This window comes from Coregonus clupeaformis, chromosome 30 (assembly GCF_020615455.1).
Source record: "Coregonus clupeaformis isolate EN_2021a chromosome 30, ASM2061545v1, whole genome shotgun sequence".
NCBI lineage: Eukaryota > Metazoa > Chordata > Actinopteri > Salmoniformes > Salmonidae > Coregonus > Coregonus clupeaformis.
In genome coordinates this window covers 33,128,383-33,152,034 of record NC_059221.1, presented here as the reverse complement: position 1 = coordinate 33,152,034, position 23,652 = coordinate 33,128,383, and the positions used below count along the sequence as shown (strand labels likewise).

Below are 23,652 nucleotides of genomic sequence, written 5' to 3'. Positions count from 1 at the left end.
CATTATTTGGTCCGTCTACCTTGCGTATCTGTTTGGACAATTTTCACACAAAAAAAAGCATAACATTAATCTAAAATTGACCCTAGAAATAGCATTGTTGGGAGATCTGGAGAGACCTGGTCAGTCAATTACTAATATACTAATACTCTTAGTAAAATTATTTATCTTCAACTCGCAATCTGTGGATTCTATTCGATTAGATAGATGGGCTGAGGGAAGCTGATGGTTGGGATGTGGAATTGGAGACAAGTGGGAGTGGAGTTGCTGGGCGGGGGATAGAATGACAGTCAAAGATAAAAGTACAAAAATAAAGTCAAAATAAAACATAACAAAAAATAAGTTTGAATGACACTGAGGGGCAACGTTCTTACATCTAATGCTTGTTTGCCTGAGGCTGATGCCGCGCAGGTGTTTGAACACATGCATATACACACACTCTCATTCAAACGTGCACATACACGGACACACATAATAATAATTATTATTATTATCACATACATGTAAACAGTGCCATACATGCACTCAAATGTATTCAGTTGGCTTTTTGTTCTGAATTTTGTTGTCCTTGATGTCTTTATTTTTTTGCATTGTTGTTTTCTGTTTTACTTTGTCTTTTATCTCTTTTGTTAATTTTGGGGATGGAATAAAAAATGTTTTATTATTTAAAACAATTCTCGGAGTGGACGGACTGTAGGGGGGGTGGTCTCGGATGGTTGAGGGGCAGCTCTCGGGGAACTGTGGGGAGGATCTTGGAGGGCTGGTGGCCTGGCGGTTGGGAGCTTGGGCTGGTGGCTGATAGGTCGCTGGTTCGGGTCCCCGTTTTTGACCTTGTGGGAGATCTGTCGACGTGCCCTTGAGCAGGGTGTTGATCTTGGTTGCTTCTGTGGGTCACTCTGGATGGAAGACTATTAGATGACTGAATGTAATGTAAATGTTGAGCGGCGTTACTGCAAGTATATTGTATGTTTTAATATTCAATAAAAAAAATAAAAAATAAAAAATACATGAAAACAACGGCTCAGCGAAGTGGTAGGCCACACAGTGCTGAAGCGAGTAGCGTGTAAAAATCATCTGTCCTCAGGTTGCAACCCTCACTACCGAGTTCCAAACTGCCTCTGGAAGCAACGTCAGTACAGGAACTGTTCGTTGGGAGCTTCATGAAATGGGTTTCCATGGCCGAGAAGCTACACACAAGCCTAAGATCACCATGCGCAATGCCAAGCGTTGGCTGGAGTGGTGTAAAGCTCGCCGCCATTGGACTCTGGAGCAGTGGAAACACGTTCTCTGCAGTGATGAATCACGCTTCACCATCTGGCAGTCAGATGGACAAATCTAGGTTTGGCGGATGCCAGGAGAACACTACCTGCCCCAATGCATAGTGCCAACTGTAAAGTTTGGTGGAGGAGGAATAATGGTCTGGGGCTGTTTTTCATGATTCGGTCTAGGCCTCTTAGTTCCAGTGAAGGGAAATCTAAACGCTACAGCATACAATTACATTCTAGATGATTCTGTGCTTCCATCTTAATGGCAACACTTTGGGGAAGGCCCTTTCCTGTTTCAGCATGACAATGCCCCCTTGCACAAAGCAAGGTCCATACAGAAACGGTTTGTCGAGATCGGTGTGGAAGAACTTGACTGCCCTGCACAGAGCCCTGATCTCAACCCCATTGAACACCTTTTGGATGAATTGGAACGCCGACTACGAGCCAGGCCTAATCACCCAACATCAGTGCCCGACCTCACTAATGCTCTTGTGGCTGAATGGAAGCAAGTCCCTGCAGCAATGTTCCAACATCTAGTGGAAAGCCTTCCCAAAAGAGTGGAGGCAGTTATAGCAGGAAAGGGGGGACCAACTCCATATTAATGCCCATGATTTTGGAATGAGATGTTCGATGAGCAGGTGTCCACATACTTTTAGACCTTACAGTGAAATGCTTACTTACAAGCCCTTAACCAACAATGCAGTTTTAAGAATAAATACCCCCCCCAAAAAACACAAAAAAATTATACAAAATAAAATTAACAAGTAATTAAAGAGCAGCAGTAAAAATAACAAGAGCGAGGCGGTAATTGAGGTAATATGTACATGTAGGTAGAGTTATTAAAGTGACTATGCATAGATCATAAACAGAGAGTAGCAGCAGTGTAAAAGAGGGGAGGGCAATGCAAATAGTCTGGGTAGCCATTTGACTAGATGTTCAGGAGCCTTATGGGTTGGGGGTAGAAGCTGTTTAGAAGCCTCTTGGACCTAGACTTGGCGCTCTGGTACCGCTTGCCGTGCGGTAGCAGAGAGAACAGTCTATGACCAGGGTGGCTGGAGTCTTTGACAATTTTTAGGGCCTTCCTCTGACACCGCCTGGTATAGAGGTCCTGGAAGGCAGGAAGCTTGGCCCCAGTGATGAACTGGGCCGCACGCACTACCCTCTGTAGTGCCTTGTGGTCGGAGGCCGAGCAGTTGCCATACCAGGCTGTGATGCAACCAGTCATGATGCTCTCGATGGTGCAGCTGTATAACTTTTTAGGATCTGAGGACCCATGCCAAATCTTTTCAGTCATCTTTTCAGTCTCCTTAGGGGGAATAGGTTTTGTCGTGCCCTCTTCATGACTGTCTTGGTGTGCTTGGACCATGTTAGTTTGTTGATAATGTGGACACCAAGGAAATTGAAGCTCTCAACCTGCTCCACTACAGCCCCATCGATGAGAATGGGGGCGTGCTCATCGTCTTCTTTTTCCTGTAGTCCACAATCATCTCCTTTGTCTTGATCACGTTGAGGGAGAGGTTGTTGTCCTGGCACCACACGGCCAGGTCTCTGACCTCCTCCCTATAGGCTGTCTCGTCGTTGTCTGTGATCAGGCCTACCACTGTTGTGTCATCGGCAAACTTAATGATGGTGTTGGAGTCATGCCTGGCGATGCAGTCATGAGTGAACAGGGAGTACAGGAGGGGACTGAGCACACACCCCTGTGGGGCCCCCGTGTTGAGGATCAGCGTGGCGGATGTGTTGTTACCTACCCTTACCACCTGGGGGTGGCCCGTCAGGAAGTCCAGGATCCAGTTGCAGAGGGAGGTGTTTAGTCCCAGGGTCCTTAGCTTAGTGATGAGCTTTGAGGGCACTATGGTGTTGAACACTGAGTTTAGTCAATGAATAGCATTCTCACATAGGTGTTCCTTTTGTCCAGGTGTTAAAGGGCAGTGTGGAGCGCAATAGAGATTGCATCATCTGTGGATCTGTTGGGGCGGTATGCAAACTGGAGTGGGTCTAGGGTTTCTGGGATAATGGTGTTGATGTGAGCCATGACCAGCCTTTCAAAGCACTTCATGGCTACAGACGTGAGTGCTACGGGTCGGTAGTCATTTAGGCAGGTTACCTTAGTGTTCTTGGGCACAGGGACTATGGTGGTCTGCTTGAAACATGTTGGTATTACAGACTCTGACAGGGAGAGGTTGGAAATGTCAGTGAAGACACTTGCCAGTTGGTCAGCGCATGCTCGGAGTACACGTCCTGGCAATCCGTCTGGCCCTGCGGCCTTGTGAATGTTGACCTGTTTAAAGGTCTTTCTCACATCAGCTACGGAGAGCGTGATCACAGTTGTGCGGAACAGCTGATGCTCTCATGCATGCTTCAGTGTTACTTGCATCGAAGCGAGCATAGAAGTAATTTAGCTCGTCTGCTAGGCTTGTGTCACTGGGCAGCTCACGGCTGTGCTTCCCTTTGTAGTCTGTAATAGTTTGCAAGCCCTGCCACATCCGACGAGCGTCGGAGCCGGTGTAGTACGATTCGATCTTAGTCCTGTATTGACGCTTTGCCTGTTTAATGGTTCGTTGGAGGGCATAGAGGGATTTCTTATAAGCGTCCGGGTTAGAGTCCCGCTCCTTGAAAGCGGCAGCTCTACCCTTTAGCTCAGTGCGGATGTTGCCTGTAATCCATGGCTTCTGGTTGGGGTATGTATGTACAGTCACTGTGGGGACGACGTCATCGATGCACTTATTGATGAAGTCAGTGACTGATGTGGTGTACTCCTCAATGTCATTGGAAGAATCCCTGAACATATTCCAGTCTGTGCAAGCAAAACAGTCCTGTAGCTTAGCATCTGCTTCATCTGACCAATTTTTTATTGACCGAGTCACTGGTGCTTCCTGCTTTAGTTTTTGTTTGTAAGCAGGAATCAGGATAGAATTATGGTCAGATTTGCCAAATGGAGGGTGAGGGAGAGCTTTGTACGCATCTCTGTGTGTGGAGTAAAGGTGGTCTAGAGTTTTTTTCCCTTCATTGCCTATAACCGCGATCAATCTGCGTTGAGAGGGGCCATTTCTATGGTGTTTTAAAGGGAAAGACTCAGCAATACACAATGAAAACAGGAACAGAATGTCTTCGCAGATGGTGGATATTAAAATTCAGTCTGTTAGCTTTGTAAATAAATATATATTTAGTCAATATTTATACTGAACAAAAATATAAACGTAACATGCAACAATTTCAAAATGTTTTACTGAGGTACAGTTCATATAAGGAAATCAATTGAAATAAATCCATTAGGCCATAATCTATGGATTTCACATGGCTGGGCAGGGGCGCAGCCCTGGGTGGGCTTGGGAGGGCATAGGCCCATCCACTTGGGAGCCAGGTCCACCCACTGAGGAGCCAAGCTCAGCCAATCAGAATGAGTTTTTCCCCACAAAAGTATTTTATTACAGACAGAAATACTCCTCAGTATACTCCTTTTTTATTGTCCCAGCAATGTGTAATGATCATGCTGTTTAATCAGCTTTTTCATATGCCACACCTGTCAGGATGGATTATCTTGGCAAAGGAAAAATGCTCAGGGATGTAAACAAATGTGTGCGCAAAATTTGAGAGAAATACGCTTTTTGTGTGTATGGAAAATTTCTGGGATCTTTTATTTCAGCTCATGAAACATGTAACTAACACTTTACATGTTGTGTTTATATTTTTCTTCAGTATAGTTTTGTATTCAGCGGATTTCATTTAGAAAAATACCATGTTTTCACAACCTGCAGCCACTAGTTAGCTTGTCAGTTGAGGTTCGAAGTTAGCGCCGTTCTGCCGCGGCGCAGCTCCACAGAGTTCTATAGAGCAGTGACCACTTGTTGATCATGCCTGTGATGACATTCCATTCACTGTAAACATGCTAAATTCTTAAGAGTAAATCGTCGGTAACATTTGAACCATATATGGTAGAGATATGGGGTTTGGACTTTTGTTTTTCTGATGGAATCTTCTATTGAATGGACATATTTGTATAAACCTTGAATGAATTAATAATTTTATGGGTGAACACCCTATATAATGTGTGCAGAATGCGACAGGTGGAATCCCTCTACATAATTTCTGCAGGACTCAATAATATCCAGACAGAGAGACTAGCATTGGCACACACACACTCTTGTGGTACATTTCCTCCCTGCAGATGAAGACAAGCGGATAAAGCACCCATTCTACCAGCCTGGCACACGCACTCGCACACGCACACACACACACACACACCCCACACCTCCGCCCACAACCCAACACACCCCACTGCCCAGCAACAACCCCCCACTGCAACCCAGCTGTCAGAGTTCTGCGGCCAACACACACTGACTGCACACACACTCACTGCACACATTATCACTATCCAGTAATGAAGAGAGAGAGAGACAGAGAGATAGAGACAGAGAGAGAGAGACAGACAGACAGAGAGATCTGAAACCTAACATCACATAACTGTTGTTTGTGGAAAACTAAGCATCCTACTGCACATGGAGTCTTACCACTGCTAATGCTAATAGAATGTTATTGAAACCCTATTTGCGACATTGGCCCTGGTCTCCTCACCATTCTCCGGTGATGCGTGTCTTGAGCTCAGGGAGCAGGAACTTGTGGTGGAAGCAGTAGATGGAAGAGATGTTGGAGAAGATCCCTGTTATCACGTCATGAGGGATTCCAGCTTCTGTCAGCTTAGTGCAAAATACCTACAGACAACAGGAGAGTAATGGTAGAAAAGATTAAGATATTAAACACACAGAAACTTTACTTACTACATTACTATAAATGATAAAACAAACCATGGGCTCTTTGACCTAATATTATTTTACAGAGGGATGTGTATGATGGTTTGTTCTCGACAACACCAGGTCCATGACCTTTCACCTTCCTGTCAGTCAACCAACCACGGGGCTGTGTGAACCTGCATTTCCATGGCAACCGGTACCACCGTGAAGGAGCAGAAGCTTGACAAAAACAGGAAGCAGCTCCGAGATTAGCCTAATGTCTGTACCCATACACTCTGTAGTCATGTACTTGAATGTCACCCTCAACAACAAATAATAAAAACTTATCTCTACTATGATAGGAAGACCAGCGGTGTATCTCACAACCCATATGTGTGTGTGTGTGTACCTGGTCCAGGAGGTTGAGTCTCTTGACGTAGGCCTCCTCAGTGTGAAGGAGCTCTCTGGCGATGTTCAGTAACCTCTGGGTCTCTGAGCACTGAGAGAGAGAAGAGGACACACACAGTCAGACACACCAAACTATACCAAACCTATAGAATACACTCAACTACACAAACCTACACTAGACCTCTATCATACACTACACATATGCCTCTGAGCCTATGACCTTTGAGAGAGAATATCAGCAACATTAACTCAAAACACATTTGTGTTTAGGCCTGTTGGTGAAAGCAATGAAACTCTAACCAGTAATAACATGCAAAGATAAAAGTGGTCTGAAATGGGGATATCCGCTGGCGCTCTTTTCATCTCAGTTGTTGATTGAAACTGGGCCAACCTCATAATGTGTCAGTGTATGTTGCAATGTTAAATTTGTCACAGTTTTTTTTATTTAGTCTAGTCTTAGCCATTTTGACTAAAATATAGTCTTACTCACATTTTTGTCATTTGAATAATGATTTAGTCTAGTTATTGTCAAAATGACGAAAACAGTGGGCCATTTCAGTCAACTAAACGCCCTTTCATTTTAGTAATATTTTCGTCACATCACATTTTTATTCTCTTCCCAACAGCAGAAATATGACAAACATACTGTATATAAGAATATATAAGAATGATCTGTCCTTGTAAATTCCTAATTCAGCCTACATACTGTAGATATTGCACATTACATACAAAACAGACAGACACGCAAGAGAGCGAGAGCAGCACAATCACCAGATGGTGCCGCAAAGTTTTGGCAAAGTAGTATGGGTTGCACCTCTGTCACTCGGTCGCGTCATTGCTATTGTTATCAATGTTCCACAGACGCCGCAGCCACATTGTTGCAAAATGTTATCGAACGTTGCAGATAGAAATTATATGAATAGAGCCAACGTTATTCCTTATTCAACATGTCAGAGAGGCATGTTTGTTCTACATATCATATTTCTATCTGAACGTTCCAAAATGTGGCGTCCTGCTGAACGCGCACCAGGTTGTTAGCTATAGCTGAGGTAACATGACTGAACAAGGTATAGCCTAAATAAATGGTTACTGTCCGGTCCCCAAGTAGCCTAGTTTTAGAACGGCCCACGATATGCTTTATGAATGTAAAATGCGGCCCGCCAATGCACGATAGAAAGAAAATAACGTAGTGCCGGTATTATGGGTCATATCTTTTGAACGGTAAGGGCTCGAATTTCTTTGAGGAAAATGGGGAGACTTGGCTATGTTGGCTACAGAACCTGGCTATGAAATCCAGTGGGGAAAGTGGGAGGGTTGAGCGAGACTACAATTTCAAAGACAGCCTCTCTGTACTCAAGGGAAAGAAAAATATAGCTAGACTGTTGTTTTACTATTAAACCCAATGCTGCTATTGTTTTTAATTTCGTAAAGCTGATTGTGGTTCTTAACCAGGGAAAAGGTAGCTAACTAGAAGACTGGTGGTGACTGGTTAGCTATGGGGAAGCAAGAGAGTCGCCTACGTGATGTGTATAATCGGAGGCGGAGCCGGTGCAGAGCCTGTCTGCCCACACGCATCGCTTGCTCCCCCACAGCTCACCAGCTGATGTAGGTGTGTGCCGGGTGTGGCCCGTCCTTCCCACTGCTGAACACAACTGTGCTGCTAATATCAATTGTGCTTATCACTGAAAAGCTCTCAATCTCTCCAAAAACTCTTGTCCAGTCCACTTAGTAGTCAGATTTTAGTCATCTTGTTTTAGTGAAATGAAATGAAAAATTATTTTCATTTAGTTGAAGTCTTTTCTGGGTCTATTTAGTCAGTTACAGTCTCATCAATTGCCACTGAAAAATTGGGAGTATTTTTGTTAACGAAATTAACACTGGCATGTTGCAGCAATCAGCTGGTTTACTGAGCACTGAGTTAGTCACCAATACTGTGTTTACTAGTGGAGCTGAGATGACATGTAAACCGCTGCGGATGTGTATTCAGGTTCACTACTTCACAGGTTCTAGAACAGGGATTAACATAATGGGTGAAATTACTTTCCTGGACTGACAGTGACAGAGACCAGACCTCACAGAGTGAGGATGTACTACATTGTATTTTGCAACAGCTGTCTGGTACACACACACATGCACACACACAACCAGGAAATAGGAGGAAACTGTGAAACATACTGTACAGATACACTATATATACAAACGTATGTGGACATCCCTTCAAATTAGTGGATTCGGCTATTTCAGCCACACCCATTGCTGACAGGTGTATAAAATCTAGCACGCCGCCATGCAATGTCCATAGTCAAACATTGGCAGTAGAATGGCCTTACTGAAGAGCTCAGTGACTTTCAACGTGGCACCGTCATAGGATGCCACCTTTCCAACAAGTCAGTACGTCAAATTTCTGCCCTGCTAGAGCTGCCCCGGTCAACTGTAAGTGTTGTTATTGTGAAGTGGAAACGTCTAGTAGCAACAACGGCTCAGCCACGAAGTGGTAGGCCACACAAGCTCACAGAACGGGACCACAGAGTGCTGAAGCGCATAACGCATAAAAATTGTCTGTCCTCGGTTGCACTCACTACCGAGTTCCAAACTGCCCCTGGAAGCAATGTCAGCACAATAACTGTTTGTCGGGATCTTCATTAAATAGGTTTCCATGGCCGAGCAGCCGCACACAAGCCTAAGATCACCATGCGCAATGCCAAGTGTCGGCTGGAGTGGTGTAAAGCTCGCCGCCATTGGACTCTGGAGCAGTGGAAACGCGTTCTCTGGAGTGATGAATCACGCTTCACCATCTGGCAGTACGATGGACGAATCTGGGTTTGGCGGATGCCAGGAGAATGCTACCTGCCCCAATGCATAGTACCAACTGTAAAGTTTGGTGGAGGAGGAATAATGGTCTGGGGCTGTTTTTCATGGTTCGGGCTAGGCCCCTTAGTTCCAGTGAAGTGGAAACTATATTATAACCGCGATCGATAAAAGACAGTACTGTGCAGCCGTCTTCATCGACCTGGCCAAGGCTTTCGACTCTGTCAATCACCGCATTCTTATTGGCAGACTAAATAGCCTTGGTTTCTCAAATGACTGCCTCGCCTGGTTCACCAACAACTTCTCAGATAGAGTTCAATGTGTCAAATCGGAGGGCTTGTTGTCTGGACCTCTGGCAGTCTCTATGGGGTTGCCACAGGGTTCAATTCTCGGGCCGACTCTATTCTCTGTGTATATCAATGATGTCGCTCTTGCTGCTGGTGACTCTCAGATCCACCTCTACGCAGACGACACCATTTTGTATACATCTGGCCCTTCATTGGACACTGTGTAAACAAACCTCCAAACGAGCTTCAATGCCATACAACACTCATTCTGTAGCCTCCAACTGCTCTTAAACGCTAGTAAAACTAAATGCATGCTTTTCAATCGAACGCTGCTTGCACCCGCCTGCCCGACTAGAATCACTACTCTCGGCGGGTCTGACTTAGAATATGTGGACAACTACAAATACCTTGGTGTCTGGTTAGACCGTAAACTCTCCTTCCAGACTCACATTAAGCATCTCCAATCCAAAGTTAAATCTAGAATCGGCTTCCTATTTCGCAACAAAGCCTCCTTCACTCATGCTGCCAAACATGCCCTCGTAAAACTGACTATCCTACCGATCCTTGACTTCGGCGATGTCATTTACAAAAAAGCCTCCAACACTCTACTCAGCAAATTGGATGTAGTCTATCACAGTGCCATCCGTTTTGTCACCAAAGCCCCATATACTACCCACCATTGTGACCTGTACACTCTCGTTGGCTGGCCCTCACTACATATTCGTCGCCAAACCCACTGGCTCCAGGCCATCTATAAATCACTGCTAGGCAAATCCCAGCCTTATCTTAGCTCATTGGTCACCATAGCAACACCCACCCGTAGTATGCGCTCCATTAGGTATATCTCACTGGTCATCCCCAAAGCCAACACCTCCTTTGGCCGCCATTCCTTCCAGTTCTCTGCTGCTAATGACTGGAACAAACTGCAAAAATCTCTGAAGCTGGAGACTCTTATCTCCCTCACTAACTTTAAGTATCAGTTGTCAGAGCAGCTTACTGATCACTGCACCTGTACACAGCCCATCTGTAATTAGCCCACCCAACTACCTCATCCCCATATTGTTATTTATTTTGCTAATTTGCACCCCAGTATCTCTATTTGCACATCTTCTTCTGCACATCTATCACTCCAGTGTTAATACTAAATTGTAATTATTTTGCACTATGGCCTATTTATTGCCTTACCTCCATAACTTACTACATTTGCACACACTGTATATAGATTTTCTATTGTGTTATTGACTGTATGTTTTGTTTTATCCCATGTGTAACTCTGTGTTGTTGTTGTTTTTATCGCACAGCTTTGCTTTATCTTGGCCAGGTCGCAGTTGTAAATGAGAACTTGTTCTCAACTGGCTTACCTGGTTAAATAAAGGTGAAATAAAAATAAAATAAAAAGTGAAATCTTAACGCTACAGCATACAATGACATTTTAGACGATTCTGTACTTCCAACTTTGTGGCAACAGTGTGGAGAAGGTCCTTTCCTGCTTCAGCATGACAATGCCCCCGTGCACAAAGCAAGGTCCATACAGAAATGGTTTGTCGAGGTCGGTGTGGAAGAACTTGACTGGCCTGCACAGAGCCCTGACCTCAACCCCATCCAACAACTTTAGGATGAATTGGAACGCCGACTGCGAGCCAGGCCTAATCGCCCAACATCAGTGCCCGACCTCACTAATGCTCTTGTGGCTGAATGGAAGCAAGTCCCCGCAGCAATGTTCCAACATCTAGTGGAAAGCCTTCCCAGAAGAGTGGATGCTGTTATAGCAGCAAAGGGGGGACCAACTCCATATTGCTGCCCATGATTTTGGAATGAAATGTTCGACGAGCAGGTGTCCACATACTTTTGGTCATGTAGTGTATGTTCACAAACAAGCACACACTCACTCATGACACGCACACATGGACACACTCAGTCACAAACACAAACAATACCCTGCAGGTAAAATATCTCATCTATTTCTGTAGCAGAGGATGCTGAAGACTGAAAGTACACGTCTTTATTTTCCTGTCGCAATGTGCGTCAACACAACCCACATCCTCTGCGACAGCAGTGTCATTAAAAAGCTATCAACATATCAGCTGTTAGTGTCAGAGAAGTGGCACTGTCCTCTCACACCCCTCCACACACACATCACACCCCTCCACACACATTTCCTCTTAACAGTAATGCTGATATCAGGAAACATGGAGATCCCTTGCTCATGAGGCAAAGGGTGTGGGCTGTCACTACGGTGTGTGTGTGTGTGTGTGTGTGTGTGTGCACTATGCACGTGCAAGCGTCTGTGTAAGTGTGTGTGCTCACATGGGTGTGTTTGGGTGTGTTGGGCTGTGTCCCATCATAACAATGCTGAGGGGATAAAAACACAGTGCTGCTAACACCCATGATGACTGTACTGTACTGATGACACCCATGATGACTGTACTGTACTGATGACACCCATGATGACTGTACTGTACTGATGACACCCATGATGACTGTACTGTACTGATGACACACAACAACTCTAGTTTCAGCTACCACTCACCCCCCCAGACTCCCTCATTATCTTGCTGACTTGCTTTCTGTCTCTATATTTTTTCTCTACCTCCTTTTCTCTCTTTCTCTTTCCGTCTGATGTTTCTTGACCTTCCCCTCATCCTTTTATTTCATAAATAGACAGTATTTTTCTGGCAGGGGGTTCATGTATACCAGACCGGTAGGATGTGAAGTTCTCTGTTGGAAGTGTCAGTATCACTCTCACACAGATCAATGGTGGGAAGTCAGAGGAAACAGCAGCTGAGCTGAGTGCAGGTTTCTGTCTGGTTCTGTCTGTCCTCTAGCAGCAGTCACAAGCTCCTGTTACAGTCCTGGGCAGGTACTCATCCCCGCTACACCCCACAGCACATCTACTTTTAAATACCGCACAGACGCTTGTGACCACCACACACACACTGAAATAGTGTGCCCGTTTGTTTGTTTGTTTGTTTGTGTGTGTGTTTGTCTGTGTGTGTGTGCTGTATACAGGCCCACAGTTCCATAAAAAACACCAAAGATAGTTCACCAAGACAAGAATAGACGGACAGGATACGGTTACTGCCCTACGGACTGAGGAGACTGATAAGAATGTGTGTGTGTCTGACTCACCCTGTGTGTGTCTGTCTTCTCCCCTCCCTCAGTCTCTCCACTGCTGACCTCATCCAGGTCACTGTCCTCGTCCTGCGTGGAGTCACGCTTGTTGTCCTGGGTTATGCAGCAGGACATGCTAGTCTCCGTCTCCGTAATGCTGTCGTAGCGCTCTTCCTCATCGATGGCGTCCTCGTTGGGGAACACCTCCCCCTCCACTGCACACGATGGACTGTCAATCCCGCTGTCCCGGTTGGGAATCTTCCCGTTTAAGTTCTGCTCCAAGGAGCGAGAGTCCGGATTGTCCTGGAGCTCATGGGAAGAGCCTCTCTCCTCCCGCTCCGCGTCGTCAAGGCAACCAACTCCATCGCCGTGGGCGACGTCGAAGTGGTCCTCCCTAGAGTCCAGAGGAATGTCCTTGTGGCCGTCGATGCGGAATGAGGCCAGGCGTGAGAGTTCCATCAGCTCTGTGACCTCATCAGTCCGCTCCGAGACGATATGTGCAAGTTTGTCGGCGGAGGAGCGTTCCCCAGAGTCCTTTGCTCCTGCTGACCCTGAAGGGGCGTGTGCTGTGGGGTCAGGGGCAGAGGGCGGTGTGGTCTCAGACATGGCGTCCATACTCAGGCACAGGTGGAGCTGATTCTTCGGCGGGACGCCAAGAATCGGAACCCTGGGAAATAAAGAAGAAACGTGACTAAAAAACGAGGCACTTGTGCAATGAAACCTTTCTCACATTTCAGTCTTGGTTGGACTGAAAACCGTGACAGAGGGTAAGACAGACATTGAGTGTGTATTCCGTGACAGAGGGTAAGACAGACATTGAGTGTTTATTCCGTGCAAAACATTCATACTCATATAACAATACCCACATCATAAATCATCCAACTAAATATAATGATACAGGGTGAGAACACCTTGTGGAATCTCCTACACCCTGCAGTGCAGTAAAGTACCTGGACTTCTCGAACCTCTCGATGAGCAGCCCCACGCTCTGGGCCTCTCTTTGAGGCTGTGTGGCCAGGCCAGGGGGGGTCTGGCTGGGCCGCGGTTTGGGCGAAGTTGGGGGGGCAGGCAACGGCCTGGAGGGGGCCGGGGGGATCCTCTTGGGCTTCTTGTCCTGTCCGAGGGCCAACAGGTGCGGGGGCTTAGGGGGCACTGCAGGTCCAGGTCCAGGAAGAGGGGGAAAGGAGGGAGGAAGAAGGAAAGAGAGAAAAAGACAGACGAGGTGAGGTCACTGGCGTAACCACGGAAACAGTTCTGTTTCAAGTGCTCCGGCGTGTTCCGAGTGAGAAAGCCTCCATTTCTGTATTCCAGACACCCTTGGCTGCTGCTGCTACCTATTCACAAAACCACAGTCCAAATTCCACCACAAAGCACAACATATAAATGCTAAACTCCAAGAGTAGGTCCTCGAACACAGCGCAGGAGAAGTTCTGATGCTGCTTCACAGAGCTAAGACAGCTTCCTGGTTTCAGAACAGGATGTGGAGATGACTGCTTGTAAGCCACTGTGGTTTCAAAGTCAGATAAAAAAAAAACTGAAGCACGCAGACAAAACAATGACAGGCCGAGAGCAGTCAAAAAACAGAATCGCAGAAATGGCCACCCACGCTATCAGAGGCTAACATGCTACTGTATAGCTAGCTACATACTGCAGCACGCATTTAGAGGACACTAGGTTATTTCTATATATTTTATGCAGGCCAGTCTTTGCTGTGTGCTTAGTATTGTATTAGGGCTGAATGAGGAAGCAGGTGTCTCTGCCAGTCTGTGTGTGTGGCTACAGCACAGCAGAGAAGTGCAGCCTAAAGTAATGCCTCAACAGGCAGATAGCAGAGCCAAGTTAACAAACATATCACCGACCATTTCGAATCCCACCGTACCTTCTCCGCTATGCAATCCGGTTTCCGAGCTGGTCAAGGGTGCACCTCAGCCACGCTCAAGGTCCTAAACGATATTATAACCGCGATCGATAATAGACAGTACTGTGCAGCCGTCTTCATCGACCTGGCCAAGGCTTTCGACTCTGTCAACCACCACATTCTTATTGGCAGACTAAATAGCCTTGTTTTCTCAAATGACTGCCTCGCCTGGTTCACCAACTACTTCTCAGATAGAGTTCAATGTGTCAAATCGGACGGCCTGTTGTCTGGACCTATGGCAGTCTCTATGGGGGTGCCACAGGGTTCAATTCTTGGGCCGACTCTTTTCTCTGTGTATATCAATGATGTCGCCCTTGCTGCTGGTGACTCTCAGATCCACCTCTACGCAGACGACACCATTTTGTATACATCTGGCCCTTCATTGGACACTGTGTTAACAAACCTCCAAATGAGCTTCAATGCCATACAACACTCCTTCAGTAGCCTCCAACTGCTCTTAAACACTAGTAAAACTAAATGCATGCTCTTCAATCGAACGCTGCTGGCACCCGCCCACCCAACTAGAATCACTACTCTCGACGGGTCTGACCTAGAGTATGTGGACAACTACAAATACCTAGGTGTCTGGTTAGACTGTAAACTCTCCTTCCAGACTCACATTAAGCATCTCCAATCCAAAGTTAAATCTAGAATCGGCTTCCTATTTCGCAACAAAGCCTCCTTCACTCATGCTGCCAAACATGCCCTCGTAAAACTGACTATCCTACCGATCCTTGACTTCGGCGATGTCATTTACAAAATAGCCTCCAACACTCTACTCAGCAAATTGGATGTAGTCTATCACAGTGCCATCCGTTTTGTCACCAAAGCCCCATATACTACCCACCACTGTGACCTGTACGCTCTTGTTGGCTAGTCCTCACTACATATTCGTCGCCAAACCCACTGGCTCCAGGCCATCTATAAATCACTGCTAGGCAAATCCCTGCCTTATCTTAGCTCATTGGTCACCATAGCAACACCCACCCGTAGTCTGCGCTCCAGCAGGTATATCTCACTGGTCATCCCCAAAGCCAACACCTCCTTTGGCCGCCATTCCTTCCAGTTCTCTGCTGCCAATGACTGGAACGAATTGCAAAAATCTCTGAAGCTGGAGACTCTTATCTCCCTCACTAACTTTAAGCAGTTGTCAGAGCACCTTACCGATCTGTTTCCATCTGAAATTAGCCCACCCAACTACCTCATCCCCATATTGTTATTTATTTTGCTCTTTTGCACCCCAGTATCTCTATTTGCACATAATCTCTTGCACATCTATCATTCCAGTGTTAATACTAATTTATTGCCTTACCTCCATAACTTGCTACATTTGAACACACTGTATATATATTTTCTGTTGTATTTTTGACTTTATGTTTTGTTTTACCCCATATGTAACTCTGTGTTGTTGTTTTTATCACACTGCTTTGCTTTATCTTGGCCAGGTTGTAAATGAGAACTTGTTCTCAACTGGCTTACCTGGTTAAATAAAGGTGAAATAAAATAAAAAATAAAATAAAATAGCATGAAGCTATTGTTGGATTAACAACAGTATTTTAGAGCCATTGATCTCTTTTTCTGACTGATGTGTTTGTGGGATAAATATGTGGGTGAAGGCTGACCTGACCACATAAAACTCTTAGTCATTGCCTAAGAAACCCAGGCTAATAACACTGCTGGATATTGTACCAACATGATAATGACATTATTGTAATAAACAACTAGTTATAGTGCTCAACGACAAATAAACCAACACTGTACCTTGAGGTTTCTGAGAGGTGGGTGTGGCGGTGGGCTGGGGGCAGGGCTTGACTGCAGGCCGACCGTGACATGATCTGGGAGGGGGCGGGGCTTTCTTTCCCAGCCGTGGGGAACACAGGAAGTCCACCGATCCACACTGGTACTGTAGAGAGGAGGGAGGGAGGTCTGAGGGAGAGAGAGGGAGATTATATATTAGGTTGACTGTTGAGTACATTACTTCCATTCACACAACATGCAGGAATGCAACCTGTTCTGAAGGAACACAGTTTTAGTTTGAGAACACCAAGAAAGTGACATAGGTGAGCCCAAAAACCCAGCAGCTTCAGCTCCATACAGCCCCAGTTTCAGTCAAAGGACACCTGAACGATGCAGCCCTATACAGGTCCAGACGCATTACACTTGAGTGGTGCAGTGTGGTGTGTAACTGTAACTGTAGGAGGTGAACAAACAACCTTCACCCCAATGCCTGTGTCGTCCTGCAGGGAGCAGGAAGAACTAGAGAGGAACCATAGAGGGAGCAGAGAGGGAACAGACAGGCCCAGCATCAATCCTGACACCAGGCCAGGGGAGAGAGAGGAGAGGCTTCCGCCTCAATGAGTCTACAGAGAGCACTCTGATAGGCCTGCCTATAGTTAATACATCTCTACATCCTGATCCTCCATCCTTTTAGACTGTCTGGGATGATAATGGCCTGTGTGTGTGTGTGTGTGTGTGTCTCACTTTCTTTCTGTATGTCTGTGATATCAGGCTGTGTGTTTAAGAAAGTTTGTGAGTGTGTGTGTGTGTGTTCCTTTATGAGCACATCATAACCCACTCAACAGAACTACAAACAGATACACTGTGGGACAATGAGGCCTTTAACAGCTAGCTAGTTACATCAGGGAGCTGTCTGTTGGTGATTCCAATCATGTGATGCCTATGGGGGCTTTTTGAAATCCAGTCAAGTGAATTGAAGTGTGGCCTTTTTAATGAGTGCTATTTTGTGCAATATGTTGGTATGTTCACATAATGTATTGTTTGTGTTGAGAGTGGGGGAAGTGTGTGTTTACTGTGTATATATGTGTGCTTGTGTATCCCTGTGCCTGTGTGTGTACTTATGTACGCCTGTGTGTGTGTGTGTGTCTGTTTGTGTGTGTGTGTGTGTGCGTGCACCTCTGTGTTTGTGTCTAAGTACCGCTGTTCCTAGTGCCCTCATCACAGCCTGTGTTCAGCCTGGCTGTGTGTTATCAACGATAACCCTGTCAGTATATTATGATAATCACTATATAAACTACCATCCACACTGCTCCTCTCTGCTCTCGTTCCTGCAGGCTTATGGACGGTATCTATTCACTCCACACGCATCTCCAAATGATTAGTTCAGAGATGGTAGTGAGACCCCTGAGGAGCTCTTCCATGTCTGATTTGGTGTTGTCCAGCCCAGCTCCAGGCTGCAGCTTTAGGCAGGCAGAGCTATGTGAGTCGGTAATGAATCCTGCTTCGCTGTCTGCCCTCATGAGGTCCTGCTGCAGGCTGGCTTTCCCACCATATGATATCTACCAGGCCTTTACCAAACCAAGTAGGGAGGGAGGGAAGAGAAAGAGAGAGAGAGATAATGAGAGAGAGAGAGAGAGAGAGAGAGAGAGAGAGAGAGAGAGAGAGAGAGAGAGAGAGGGAGATTAAAAGAGAGAGAGAGAGAGAGAGAGAGAGAGAGAGAGAGAGAGAGAGAGAGAGAGAGAGAGAGAGAGAGGAGAGGGAGATTAAAAGAGAGAGAGAGAGAGGAGAGAGAGAGAGAGAGAGAGAGAGAGAGAGAGAGAGAGAGAGAGAGAGAGAGAGAGAGAGAGGGAGAGGGAGAGGGAGAGAGAGAGAGAGAGAGAGAGAGAGAGAGAGAGAGAGAGAGAGAGAGAGAGAGAGAGAGAGAGAGAGAGAGAGAGAGAGAGAGAGAGATACTGTTTGCATACAAAGCTTTTCACTTTTCACTTAAGCCATAAACAGTCTCTGTAATACACACAGCCAACAGCTACTGGGTCAATAAATGTACAGTAGATATTCATAAAATAGAGCCCAGTTCCCGCTCTCACTTTTACTACCGCTGCAACAGAAATCCATTTGCTAAACAGCAGACTGTACAGTATTGACTATACAGTACACACAGCATCCAACATTATCATATAGACGAAAGCTGATTTCAGCCATTCACCAAAGAGAACTGACGACTTTGTAAAACATAATCTAGGATAATCTTTTCCTGTCCCCAATCCTAACCTTAACCATTATGGTGATGAAATCAGATCTGACCCTGCATCAGTGGTTAGGCGCAATATCTATCTACTCTGACATCCTTCAGCCAAACCCCTGACCAATGAGAAACACTCTGACCCTAGACACAGGTCAAGTCTTGGGAAAAACAAACAGTCTGTATCAGACAGACAGTAATGAGACCTACGGTTCCATAAGGGTCTGGGCCTATTGAAACTCCGTAGTCATGGTTACCTGAGTGAGAGTGAAACCTGGACTGCAGATCAAACATCTTAACGGTAAACAGGAACTTGACGACACAGAGGAACCACTTCCACTGAACAGACACTACACAACACTTGTAACTCTACACAACACTTATAACTTTACACAACACTCACAACTTTTCAATACACTCACAACTCTACACAACGCTAACAACTTTCCACAACACTCACAACTTTTCAAAACACTCACAACTCTACACAACACTTATAACTCTACACAACACTCAAACTCTACACAACACTCACAACTCAACACTCCTCCCAACTCTACTCAACATTCCCAACTCTACTCGACACTCCTCCCAACTCTACTCAACACTCCTCCCAACTCTACTCAACACTTCTCCCAACTCTACTCAACACTCCTCCTAAACACTCCTAAAGCTGATAAACAGACAGACTGGGCTTATTTTGGGAATTTAACAGACAAGAAAAGACAAGAACAAGAAGGAAAAAGCTACCTTCTCATTGAATGTTCCACCTTTCCTCAGACACCAAATATCCAGTGAACCGTTTCAATGGGAAAATCCAACACACCTTCCTTGGTCAACAAAGTAAATCCTATTCTCCCGGTCTCCGGTTTGCCGGTCTGTGTTTGTGTATGTATGAGACCGAAAGCTCTCCGTGCCAGCTCCCAGCACACACACACACCCTGGAGCTCAGTAAAGTTCAGTCCTGCATAACACACACCTGTTGTCAGGTGTACTTTGTGCCCTAGTCTAACTGCACCTGCCAAACCTGCTCTACACGCCTGCCCCCGGGCCCAGCTGACATGTGTGTGTGTGTATGTATTGTTATGGCAACAGGAGGTCAACAGATTCCCTGATTATCTCTGTCTGTGAAACTGTACAGGGCAGGAACCAAGATGAAACACCACAACAATGACGCGCCACAGACTGCATGAACACTATAGGCTATGTCTCTGACACCTTATACATCCTGGTCCTGTTCAGTGGTAGAGTGGAATAGTTATGTGCACACACGCACGTGACAAATCACAGGATAATGACAAAACAGAACAAAGTAAACAACTAAAGGACAAACAGGCGCTAAACGATGTTCGACACAAACGGAGTCATCTAATTAATTTGCTTACAGATGGAGAGATGAGATTAACGTTCTGTAATTATGAGAATCAATCTAACAACATTTTAATAAACACACACGAGAGGATAGAAAAGTGGATTCATTAATTTCCTCTTCTGAGCTCCAATCACGATGTGGGACAGATAATTGGAACAATTTGCTTCCCAGCACAACCATCACCATGGTGCTCTGGGGAGCTGGGGGCTGCCAGGACGACCTGACTCAGAAGGCCACCTCATCGACGACCATACCCCATCATTATGGACAGACTAATAATTGTGTCTCCTAGGCAACCCATTGACTCACCTGCCCGTTCCCTGAGAGTGGAGATGGTGATGTCATCGCCACATACTCCAGTCAGAAGAGAACAGAACAGCACTAGAGAGAGCAGTAACCTGAAAGACAGTGTTACTGTTAGCACTAAGGCTGTGGTAAGGTAGTGCAAGTGTGTGTTCTTATACACAGAAGTATTCTGACACTGAGAAAGCGGATCTGGAAGCATAACGGTAGTGTTTGTGTGTGTCTGTGTATGTACATTCGTGCGTGTGTGCGCACACGTGCATGTGTGTCTGATGCAGGGTAAATAAAGCCCAGGAAGCACATGACCCTGTGCCAGAGGTGACACACTCATATGATCTATCTCTATGGGTGACATATTCAGATTCCATCAGACAAACAGCTATGAAATGACAGCCTGATGTCACAGACTGGGGCTCACCATTCCTACTACTGCAGAGTAGAGAGTGGAGAGGACAACCAACAGTGACCTGCATGCACACGTACACACAGACATTCACACCTAGAAAAACAGACATATACACACTATTCATTCTCCCCCTCCCCCTTTCTCTCGCTGAATGCTAAACACACACATGCACAAGCACAAGCAAAAGCACACACTCACACACACACACACAAAAACACATTGCTGCCAATCACTGTCAGCCCTGAGGCAACCCTGTTGGAGTCGTTTATTGCCCATCATCCCTAGAGTAAAGTATTTCTGCCCCAGTGCTGTCTGGGAGATGGATCACTTCAGGCGCAGGAGCGTCTCATCAGTCAGTCACCACTCCCGTGACCCCCCCTGACACCCCAACCCCCATCCCCCAAACACACAGCTACCCCCACACCTACCAACACTCTCGCTCTCCTTCCCTCAGTCAGCACATCATTCCCTCTGCACCTCTCTCCATCTCCATCTCTTCCGCTCTTTTAACCAACTTTTTTCTCTCCACCTCAACCCTCTCTCTCTCTCTCTCTCTGAACCTGCTAGTATTGATCTGGCCTCTGCTCTGTTGTCCTGAGAGACCGATACAGACTGAGACCGACTGAGACCGACTGAGACCGACTGAGACCGACTGACACAGACTGACACAGACTGAGACAGACTGATAAAGACTGAGACAGACTGATAAAGACTGAGACAGACTGAGACAGACTGACACAGATTGATACAGACTGATACATACTGATACATACTGATAAAGACTGAGACCGACTAAGACAGACTGATAAAGACTGAGACAGACTGATAAAGACTGAGACAGACTGAGACAGACTGATACAGACTGATACAGACTGAGACAGACCGATAAAGACTGATACAGACTGAGACAGACTGATGCAGATTGAGACAGACTGATACAGACTGATAGACGGATACATACTGATATAGACTGATACAGACTGAGACAGACTGATACAGACTCTCATCTAATGGCACTTTGATTTGTAATGGCCATCAATCAGAGCAGTGTTACGCACGCACGCACACACACACACACACACACACACACACACACACACACACACACACACACACACACACAGGATCCAATCTACTTCTCCATACTGCCCGACTTTGCACACACACTCACACGTTTGCATTCCCACACACTGTCTGAAACAGGCTTCGTAGTGTTTTTTTTATTACAATAGTGAATTGGCTGAGAGGGAGAATTAAGTATAGAAATATGGAGAGATAGTGAAGATGGAAGAAGGTAGAGAGTTGAGAGAGAGAAAGAGAGAGAGAGAACCATATGTACCCTTTTATATACCCAGAGACCTCCCATGGCTCTCCCTCTCTCTCCCTCCTTCTCTCTCTCCCTCTCTCTCCCTCCTTCTCTCTCTCCCTCTCTCTCCCTCCTTCTCTCTCTCCCTCTCTCTCCCTCCTTCTCTCTCTCCCTCTCTCTCCCTCCTTCTCTCTCCCTCTCCATCTCTCTCCTTTCTGCTACTCTGAGACAGTAACTAGTGCTCTGACCTTGATGTGTCTCTCTCATTTATCACCCACATCCAAACCCCCGTATTTACAGAGAGAGAGAGAGGCGCTCCGCAGGAGACACATACACATAGAGAGAGCGAGAGAGAGAGAGAGACACTGGCGAACACATGGAAATATGCACAAAGAGACACACATAGAGACACAAACAGACAATGGAAAACACATGGAAATAGGGACACACACACAGAGACACACTGGAAAACACACATGCATAGACTGGAAACACAGAGATTGAAAAACACAGACTGGCACTTTACTGTACTGTACAATAGCAGGTTAACCTAGACTAGCCTAGATCTACAGCGTAAGATCTGGCATGGTTTGCTGTTGGACTGATGTCTACTTAGAACCACCTGTACGTATACATGGCTCTGCTTAACTAAAGGTTAGGATTCATATTAACTAACTAGAGAAAATCTCTACACAAGCGGATACTGCTTCTCACAACCCATAAAAAGGGACCTCTACTCAGGGGAAAGGCTTACAGTTGAAATACAGTACAACACATGTTCTATGGACACAAGGGATGTAGAATATAGGCTAGAGCTCTTCCCAATCTATGAGAATTCAGCAGCAGATTTCTCCATCGAGTAGAGTAGAGTAGAGTAGAGTACAGTACAGTAGAGTACAGTAGAGTACAGTACAGTAGAGTGCAGTACAGTAGAGTACAGTACAGTAGAGTACAGTAGAGTACAGTACAGTAGAGTGCAGTAGAGTACAGTACAGTACAGTACAGTAGAGTACAGTAGAGTACAGTACAGTACAGTACAGTGCAGTAGAGTACAGTACAGTACAATAGAGTACAGTACACTAGAGTACAGTAGAGTACAGTACAGTACAGTACAGTAGAGTACAGTACACTAGAGTACAGTAGAGTACAGTACAGTACAGTACAGTAGAGTACAGTACAGTGCAGTAGAGTACAGTACAGTACAGTACAGTAGAGTACAGTACAGTACAGTAGAGTACAGTACAGTAGAGTACAGTACAGTACAGTGCAGTAGAGTACAGTACAGTACAGTACAGTACACTAGAGTACAGTACAGTACAGTACAGTACACTAGAGTACAGTAGAGTACAGTACAGTGCACTAGATTACAGTAGAGTGATACTGCAGCGTGCCTAGTTCACTCTGTGGCTTATCTATACATATACAGAGGAATAATGATCCCATCCAATCACATATAAAGTAGCAGCTGGCCTCCCTCAGATTACTACCTTAGTACTGCACATCCATTCATTTATCTCCTTGCTCTTTGATTCAACCACACAACATCAGACAGCACCTCTCCCAGACATATAGACCTAAAAACCAGAAGGTGGTTCTCCAGGAATGAGCCATGCCTCTAAGCGTCATCCATTGTATCATGGCTTCCCAAGCTGGGCTACAGAGGGAAGGAAAGGGGGTAAGAAGGGGATCAGGGATAACTCATCCTGCCCCTGTCAGTCCTAAATCAGGTCAGTGGACACAGCGGTAGGATAAATCAACCCAGCTC

The 23,652-nt window shown here is 45.8% G+C and overlaps 1 protein-coding gene across 3 annotated transcripts in view; it reads right to left on the bottom strand.

Annotated features, from left to right (window-relative positions):
• LOC121545394 (FYVE, RhoGEF and PH domain-containing protein 3) overlaps positions 1 to 23,652 on the bottom strand; it is a 124,236-nt gene that overhangs the window by 24,342 nt on the left and 76,242 nt on the right. For 2 of the 3 annotated variants that reach the window (XM_041855886.2, XM_041855888.2), the window contains exons 2-6: positions 16,286 to 16,450; positions 13,557 to 13,758; positions 12,625 to 13,273; positions 6,402 to 6,491; positions 5,838 to 5,974 (exon numbers count right to left, since the gene is read on the bottom strand). In XM_041855886.2, the coding sequence (XP_041711820.2) occupies positions 5,838 to 5,974; positions 6,402 to 6,491; positions 12,625 to 13,273; positions 13,557 to 13,758; positions 16,286 to 16,450 (1,243 nt within the window). Of the gene's footprint in view, positions 1 to 5,837; positions 5,975 to 6,401; positions 6,492 to 12,624; positions 13,274 to 13,556; positions 13,759 to 16,285; positions 16,451 to 20,181; positions 20,259 to 23,652 lie in introns of those variants that run through there. The other variant, XM_041855887.2, reaches the window with a different exon arrangement.